This window comes from Zingiber officinale, chromosome 4A (assembly GCF_018446385.1).
Source record: "Zingiber officinale cultivar Zhangliang chromosome 4A, Zo_v1.1, whole genome shotgun sequence".
NCBI classification, from domain to species: domain Eukaryota; kingdom Viridiplantae; phylum Streptophyta; class Magnoliopsida; order Zingiberales; family Zingiberaceae; genus Zingiber; species Zingiber officinale.
In genome coordinates, this window is record NC_055992.1 from 149,776,873 (window position 1) to 149,786,286 (window position 9,414).

Below are 9,414 nucleotides of genomic sequence, written 5' to 3' on the forward strand. Positions count from 1 at the left end.
TGATAGAGAAAGGTAATCTGGAATGACAGTGTCATTATCGGCATCGACGATAATGATCCACAGCCCGAGATGTCATTGATTACATCTCAGAATCTAGTGATCACCTTCACATAAATATGGAGAAACCAGCCTTCACTTTCTCTGCAAGGCATGTAGCCAACGCAAGGATCTCGCCAAAAAGTTCGGATGTCAGAGTCAAGAACTGCCAAGCTCAGTCCATTATGACCATGTTTGCCGAGTTTCTATCTATCTGAACACTCTGAGCATTAGTTTTTTCCACAAATATTTCAGGAGAAATGGAGCTCGAGATGGCAACGAATCCTGCACAATCCAAACAGCAGGATGTCTGTTCCCATAGATTCGTCATTCAGTCAGTTAAAGGTCAATCTAGCAAGAACATTAAGAACAGAAGAATGTCGTAACCTGTAGTAGTGAGAGAGAGAGTAAATTCGAAGAGAAGTGTAATTTTTTCTCTTATGCCTCACCCAATTCCTCCATTAATGGACAACTGTTCATGCAGCCACCAACCCTAAACAATTTGTCAATCAATCTTGTGGTGTGTGATTAGTGGAAGGATAATGGTCATGTGGAGTGGTAAACAGAGATTAAACCAGTCGTTAATGGAGATTAAGGAGGAAGCTATTGAATGTGTTATTTAATATTCGACAGTGGCATGTTGATGGTGAGTTTTTAAAGTTCCTCGCCTCTGTTAATGGGAGGTCGACGCGCACCTCGAGAGCTTAATGGGGAAGAAGCTCGGCTTGGGGGCGCTCTTCTTCGGGTTCAGGGACTCACCGAGGCCTTCTGCTCACCTCTCTCCGCCTTCTCCCTCGTCTTCTTCCTGGGCTTGGCATTCCTGCAAACTCCCCAAGACCGCCTCCTTCCGTGACGACGGCGCCGGCGATCGCGTCTGCAAGACGGCGAACTCGCTCCGCCTCGACTCCAACGACTCCTGCTTCACGACCGACCGCGAGCGGAGCTTCTCCACGGAGTCGTCGGAGACGACGGTGCGGCGGCTGCGCTCCGATCGGCTCTTCTTCGACCCTGGCGGCGACACGAGCTCGATCATGGAGGAGGCCAAGCCGGAGGCGGAGGCGCCCGAGGAGGAGGAGGAGGAGGAGGCGCCATTCGGCGACAGCGTGGCGTTGTCGGTGGATTCCGAAGACCCGTACAGAGATTTCCGGCAGTCGATGGAGGAGATGGTGGCGGCGCACGGACTCGGCGGAGACTGGGAGCGGCTGGAGGAGCTGCTGGTTTGGTACCTGAGGGTGAACGTGAAGAAGACGCATGGATTCATAGTAGGAGCCTTCGTGGACTTGCTCGCAGCCATTAATGCGTCTTCCTCTTCCATTTCCTCCTCCTCCTCCTCCTCCTCCTCATTTTCCAGTTCCTTCAAGATCGAAGAAATAACAGAGGAAGACACCAACGAGCCAAGTTCTTCATCATCCTTAACCTTGTAAACCCATCACAGTGTAAATTTGCTAGATCTTTCTCATTTCGGCTATTAACTTAGTAGTTCATATTTTGGATTGGAGAAAACGCATCACTGGTTCCACCAGATCACGGCGACCGTTGCCGATTGTAGATGTCCTTGTCTTGCGATTTCTCTTATGAAATTGTTGTGGTTGCAGATTCCTTGTGTGCTCTTGATGTTAGGTTTTGCAGGACAGCAGGATTTATTAAGCTTTTATGAAACAGAATCATACTGAAATGCTATTCATCATTTCCTCTTGCTCTCTTTCTGATTCATAAATAAAAGTTTTTCCTTTTCAAAAAGCTTCATCAAATTGAAGGTCAGCTTTCTTTCTCAAATTCCCTGTTAGAATATCTTTTTCCACATTTTAAAAAATGATCAATTGATGTAAATTTTTTTTTCTGTCTTCTACCGACGCAATGCGGAGCCACATATTTTTATTTGGTTTGGATGTGAACTCGATTTGATGGTTCTTAATTTTTTCAATAACTTATCATAAATGTGGAAGATATTTGTTAATAAAGATATCCAGAGCTTTGAATTTGACATAACAACAAAACATAGAGATTCAACACTTGTATGAAATACAATTTTCCTTCTTTTCTTTTCTTTTCTTTTCTTTTCTTTTTTTAAATAAAATGTTTACTACATCCATACAGTTTTCTTATATGCGATGGAGGTTTCTGAATGCTCTGTTCTTCTTCTTATTATTATAATCATAAATGAAAACCAAAGGACCTGAGACCTTCAGTGAAGAACCTTAATCTATTTGCACGCCAGACTTCTTTTCTGAAAGCATAAAACAAGGCACCAAGAACTACCAGTTTCAGCTCTATTTCCCTTGCATAGTTGCATCAGCCATGCAAATCAAGTAGCTTCAGTTCAGTCCATTGTTGCCGCAGGAAACTCTGTCTTGTTACTAATGAAAGTCTGCCTTTGCAATTAAGACACAATTAAGTGAGAGCTAATCCTCCCTCGGATCATAATTAAGCAAGGCCAAGCTTGCACATGGATCCATGTTTTGCTCATTAATCCGCATAATTACTTGAAGATCGGGCAGATATAAAATTCGATTCTTGTCTGTAGTTTCAGCGCGAGAAGCTTCTAAATCTTGCAACCGCTCATAGATTCAACATCTAATAAATGCAGGCCAGCTGTGAGATGCAGATACCCTCACCAACCAATGATTTATTTTTCTAAACACAAATTTATGAAAATGAAATTCATTATCTCAATACCAAAACAAAGTTGAATCAAATTTTATAGTATTGGAACTTATTTGATAAGGTAAATAAATTAAGTTTAAATGAATCAAGTTATTAAAATGGTGGTTAAATTTGTTTTTTTTACAAGATTGAACTTTGTTCATTTAAATATTATTGAGCTCTCAAATTAAACTTAATTAATTGTTTGTAAATTTTATAATTTTAATATTATTTAATTGATTATTAAATTTAATAATATAATTCATTTTTTCCATTTTGAAAGTTATTTAGTATTATTTATTTATTATATTGATGATAATTTTATCGATTAATATGATTCACAAACTCAATATATATACATGTTTAAATTTATTTATTTAATTTAATTAATTATTCAAATTTATTTAATTAATTTTATATATATTAATAAACATGAATAAATTCTATGAGTAGAACATCAAACTTACTCAAAACATTTTATTATTATTATTATTATTATTATTATTATTACTTTCACCGCCACCCTCACCATTAATGCTTATAGCTGCCGTCTTGAGTTTCCTCTTCTTCCTTACCAGAACTGTAATTTGTGGTTTGCAATGAAATACTAGTTTCATATTTTTTTTTTATAATAATTCAGGTATATAGATACTTAGAGACCCAACTAAACCTACATAGTTGCTTCCAGACCCAACTAACCCTAGAGTGTAGAGAAAAATGAACTTTTCCTGGTTCATCCATTTGGTAAATTCGAAAGCGCAAGTAACGTCTTGTCTAGTAGCCAATTTCCCATATTTTTTATCTCATCGAAGGAAAATATTTTACAATGCATCATAATTAAGATTTGAATAGTAAAAGCATCCCCATCAAAATTTTCGTCCAAATTCTAACATTTAGAATAAAAAGCTACTTCATTAAATTTAGATATCCACTTTTTCATTAGGACGATAAATGAACCTAACATTCGTGAACAAATTTGATATTCGGTTTGATAAGAGATTGTTTATGTTCGTTCAATATATATAAGATTAATTAAACAAATAAGCTTGAATAACTCGTTAAGCTAAACAAACAAACTTGAGCACATATGTGTTTAGCTTGTTAACGTTTGTGAATAATATTCGTGAACAACGTTCATGAACAATGTTCACGAATCATATTCATTAATAAAACTTTTTTCAATATACTAAATAAATAATAAAATAAAATAAATAAATAAATTTAAATTATCAAGCTTAATAACCAATCAAACAAATAAAAAATTTCAAATAATCAAACAACCTTAAATTGAGAGCTTGATAGCATCTAAATGAACCAAGCTCAAGCCAAACTCGAACCAACCGCAAACTAAACTTGAACCAAGCTCAAGCTAAGCTTGAATTGAGAGCTTGATAACATCTAAACGAATCAACCTCAAGGCAAGCTTCAAACAAGCTTAAACTCATAAAAAATAAACCAAGCCAAGTTTGAACACTCATTTCAAAAGCTTGGTTGATTTTAAGCTCGGCTTAGTTACCTTATCAAACAAACTTTAACACCCTAAAAGCTCGGCTCGACTCGGCTCGACTTATTTACAACCCTACTTTTCACTACACAATACATTAGCTTTCCTATAATATACCATATATTTATTGTTTATTATTTTTTTTTCTCTTTTTTTTCATATTTGTTTATTATTAGATAGAGGAGAGAACAATTATTATTAGAGGGGGGAGAGGAATATTATTTTAATATTTAGTGAATTAAATTTATTTCATGAATTTAGGGAATTATTATTCATGAAATATATATTTAGGTAATAGATAGGATAATTGACATAGATATTTTCTTTTATTTAAAATATAAAATTTAAAAAAATTAATTTAAGATAATTTATATAGTTGTTCTAGATAGACATCTAAGAGCGAATATACTACTGCACCATGTCCGTGGCTGAAATGCCCTATTTCATGAGATGCAGAAAGAGACAGCTAAGGCATTGATTAGAAATTGATGTTGAACAGCATTAATTTGAGTGTTGAAGTATGTGCATCATTTCAATTTGACCAACATGGTTGTCTCATTCATTATAGGCCTTCTTTCCCTTTCAAATGAATATACCTATCACGTCTTCAGTACTTTAATTTAAGAAAGAGAAGGGCTTTTGATCAAAAGTTAGAAGTTTAAATTGATATTTTGAAAGCAATTTATTATTATTTTTTATTTGCTTTGCCTTGAATGAGTATAGACGACTACGTACCTAATGGCATGTGGAAGTACCTAATGGTTTTAATTCATTAATTTAAGATTGAGGACTTTAATCATGGTGGGGTATAGCACTTGCTAGTAAGATTTCCATTGGTATATAAATAGACTTGTAGAACTCTTGTTGTAGACAAAAAAGATGAGAAAAAAAAACAAAGTTTCTTATCTATTTTTGTATTTATTTTAATTTATAAAGATGACAATTATGATGATTAGACAAATAATTGCTTTCCATAAACCTTACTTATAAGATGTTCATAAACAGGAAATAACATGACTTGATAAGCATATATCTCAAGGTCTATTTAATTATCACTAACCTAGCTATTCAAACTATTTCAATTGTTTTACCTCTAAAATAAAACAAAACAAAATAAAATAAAATAAAATAAAATAAAAATTCTACATGTCTATACTAGTACGATGATCATAAGATTTCCTATACTATGATTTGTACTAATCTTGACATAGCATAGATGCAACTCTTGAAAGTTACTTAGGATTTAGTCATGTTAGAGATGATAAGAGGTCATACAGCATATGTGTTCATTTTGAATGAACAATAGTGAGTTGGATGACGAATCTCTAACTTACCGTTAGGGATGGTAATGGATCTGATTCGGGTCGGATTCTATATTCTCCGTCTTCATACCCATCGGGTATAGGATCTCCGATGGGTATACCCATACCCATTAAATGATCGGATATCTTCTATAGTTATAATTTTTCTTCTTTCTATCCAACTATTATCATTCAATAAAAATATATTAAAATTAACAACCTATTAAAAAATATATATATAATTAAAAAAATAGATTAAACATCTATATAGTTTCCTCCTAATATCAACAAAAATAGTAAATTTATTTTAGAAAAAAAAAATCTTTAATATATGTATATATATTATTTAATCGGGTATTCGGGTTGGGTATCGAGTATTGATAGTCCCTCCATACCTTTTTCCATTCGGGTCGGATGTTAAATTCTTGATCGAATTCTGATGAAATTACCATATATCCCTACTTACCGTTGAATATTCACCCATCAACGCATACTATAAAATACCTATAGAAGCAACAGTTGGTTCTTAAATTTTTTTGTCAATGAATTAATGCAATTTTGTGGATAACTCATTGGCCTTTGAAAAATAAACACAATCCTAAAAGATTTTAAAAGCATGAATAAATAAATGTCTTACAACAACAATGCATATAATTATTAGAATACTTGTCTTTTAGCCCATTTGATACGGTAGAATTCGGATGTCAACAGTCAGGGTGGAGTCAGGCATTAGCTTACCCGAGACGAGCTATATAGGCAGGGCCCAGTTGATACTTAGGTTAATTTTACCTGTTCATGAGGTAGGAATTCTTGGATTACTTTTTATGGTTCAAGGGATGTGCCACTTTTATTTGTGGTCGGATCGTGATCGCGATCCGATCGTAAATGATTGTGATCCCTTCTTGCGTTCATCATCCCCATCAGATTATAGTTTTTGTTTGGAGCGGGCGGCCGGAGGTCGTCCGGAAAATACTCTCGCTCGGTGCCTAGTAACCTGACCACTTATCCATCACCGGAGGCCTCCGGGCGACCTCCGACCGTCCGCTCCGAATAAAAATTATAACATGATGGAGACAGTGAACCCAAGAAAGGATCGTAACCATTTGTGACCGGATCGCGGTCACGATCCAGCCACAAATACAAATGGTACATCTCTTGGACAAAAAAAAGTGGTCCAGAAGACCTATGCTCACCTGTTCATAGCATTCATTTTGAATTTACAAATCAAAAGAAAAAGCTTTTAGCCTAGGACCCATTCAGAGGATATTTTTAAGCTCGGGCAGGCTATCATTCATGGCTCCGTAATTGTATGTAGTCAAGTGCTTCTTGGACGTGGATGGCTGAGCGCTCCTTGTGTTCTCCGTATAAAGTTGAACGATTTCCTATCTAAGATCAACATGTAGTCGGAGGATGTTGATCTTGTATTGACAAAACTGCTCCAATGCTTAAATGAGAGTTTGAGGACAAAAGATAGTAGAACGAAAGAGAGTATACCCTGTCTTTTTATTGTTATGTAATGATGCATATTATGACATTAATATTCTCTCTGTACAACGGCCATCTACTATTATTAATTATCTTTTTGTTTAGCAATGATCCCTCCTCTAAAGATCCCCTTCATTGGTAATGGCTAACATTCACTAATCGATCCTCATTCAGCTCTTAGCCTAATTTCTGAGTACTGGATTCTAAGGCCGAATACTATACAACTCTGCATTAGTTTCCCGAACACCTTTTTGAGACTCTGATCTTTGAGTGTCTTCTAGCTCCGACTTCGACTCCTGAATGCCCTCCGATTTCATGTTCGGACCGAGCACTTTGCGACTCCGATCCCGTTTCCTACACGCCTTCTGGTATCGACTTCAACCCTCGAGTGTCCTCTGACTTCGACTCTCGAACGTCTTCTAATTTTGAGTCCGGGCAATAAACATGCTACGTTTCCCAAGCTTGACCTTCTGGTATGGGCTCAATTAGCTGAATGGTCCATTTCTGATAATTATAGATTATTACGGAGTTTCACCATTCAAACTATAAAATTATGTTTATTGAGGGTGCCCATGTTTGCTTAAAGAGAAGACTTCAACACGAGTTATCACATGTATATAGTGTGTGTATTTGAAGAAAATAATACATACATTTCAAAGTCAATAGTATTTGCTTCAATAGAAAGATAAATGCCAAATTGTTTGTAAACAACAAATTTCTTAACGGTCCGATCGAGATCCTATCATCACCGTGCAGTTGCCGACCCGGGGCGATTACACGTGGCACGAGGTGGGGTCAGGATCTCAACTTTTGGGCTTCGTTTTTGCGCTTCCTCGGGTCGCACGCGCAGAGCGTCACCGACGGCGGAGGCGGGCGGCGGCGAGATGGCTGTGAAGACATCCGTCCAGATCTCCACGAAGGCACGGAAGATGAGGTGGTGGTGGCAAACAGCGTTGAGGGCGAGGAAGCGGTGGAGGAGGTCGCGGAGGTCGTCCCACGCATAGATCTCCATCTCCACGATCATCTGCAGCATCGAGTCGCGGAAGTCCATGTACGGATCGATAGAATCCTTCGCCACCGCGGTGCTTCCCTCCACCACCGACTTCCTCGACGCCGCGCGCTTCCCCTTCTTCTTGCCCTTCCCTGTCTCCCGCGCGCGGAACGGTGGGGAGGGGGAGGAAGCGAAGTCGCCGTCGCGAGAGGGAGATGAGGAATTGACAGTCGCGGTGGTGGTCGTCGCAGCGGTAGAAGTCGTAGTGGCGATGGTACTGGGTGTTAGGGTTTCAGAAAGCGAAGTGGAGGTGGAAGGGGAAAGGAGGCGAGGGCTCCTGGCGGACTCAGGCTTCGGCGACGAGTAGAAGAAAGATGGAAGCTTTGGCCGCCGGCAGCTGCAGCCGACGTCTACAACCACCGGATGACGGATCACGAGCCTTCTCCGCGCGGAAGACATGGAGAAAACCCAAAAAAGGTGAGATTTTTAGGCCCGCAAAGTCAAGGGATGGAAAGGTGGGACTTTTAGGAGGAAACGGAAAGCTTCTCTGAAACTCTACCGTCAGAGGAAGGGGACAAAGATAATGAAAATGCACGAGCTACATGGAAAGGTCAAAGGCGTGCCCAGCAAAGCTGAGCATGAAGCTAGATTTCCTTCATTGTCCCGGAAGCAGAGAAAGATGGCCTGCGAACCACTCGATGCCCTCTCTATTGGGTGCCGAAGCGTAGAAATTTAAGGGCAAAAAGTAATTTTTGATTGAAACGGGACTGTTTTATAATCTCTCAATATTTCTTATATTTCCCACAGTTTGACCATGCAGTTCTAGATTTTCAAAGATTACCCATTAATATTATTCAATATCCCCTCTTAATTGTAATCTTCCGTTATTTTTTTTTTCTAATTATGATATATTTATAGAAATTTTTTATTAATACAAGACATGCATTCATAATATGCTAGGATTGCATCATGAGCGTTTCTCGATTTATCTTAACGGTCGATGAGAAATATCCGTGAGCTCAGATCGATCACATTAGATTTGGTGTTTTCAGATTCATCATTTTTTTTTAAGTTGTTTCTTGAATTTGTTAAACTTATCAATTGTAATGACTTTTGTCATGATGTCTATCGGCTGATCATTCGTCTTGATAAATTTCATCATATTTCTTCTTAATTAACTAACTCTTTAATGAAATGATGTCGCAGTTCAATATGCTTAGATTGTACATAGCAGATTGGATCTTTGGTCATTGCAATTGCAGACATATTGTTACAATAAATTATTGTTGACTTATCTTGCTTGAATTTTAAAATTTTCAAAATTCTTCTAATCCAAATAGTCTCACAAATTATATATGTTGTAACTATATATTATGCGTCTGCTAATATATCATGAACTTTTTACTTCTTTGAGCTCCAAGATATCATATTTGATCCTAGGCAAAAAATATATC

The 9,414-nt window shown here is 37.5% G+C and overlaps 2 protein-coding genes across 2 annotated transcripts; one reads left to right on the forward strand and one right to left on the reverse strand.

The window, feature by feature from the left end:
* Window positions 1-221: 221 nt before the first annotated feature.
* Window positions 222-1,684, forward strand: LOC121973782 (transcription repressor OFP13-like). Its single transcript, XM_042525134.1, has one exon. It carries the CDS (start codon window positions 744-746, stop codon window positions 1,458-1,460), a length of 717 nt encoding a protein of 238 aa, XP_042381068.1. The 5' UTR covers window positions 222-743; the 3' UTR covers window positions 1,461-1,684.
* A 5,901-nt stretch (window positions 1,685-7,585) lies between these two features.
* LOC121973784 (transcription repressor OFP8-like) lies at window positions 7,586-8,575 on the reverse strand. Its single transcript, XM_042525136.1, has one exon. It carries the CDS (start codon window positions 8,417-8,419, stop codon window positions 7,715-7,717), a length of 705 nt encoding a protein of 234 aa, XP_042381070.1. The 5' UTR covers window positions 8,420-8,575; the 3' UTR covers window positions 7,586-7,714.
* Window positions 8,576-9,414: the final 839 nt, after the last annotated feature.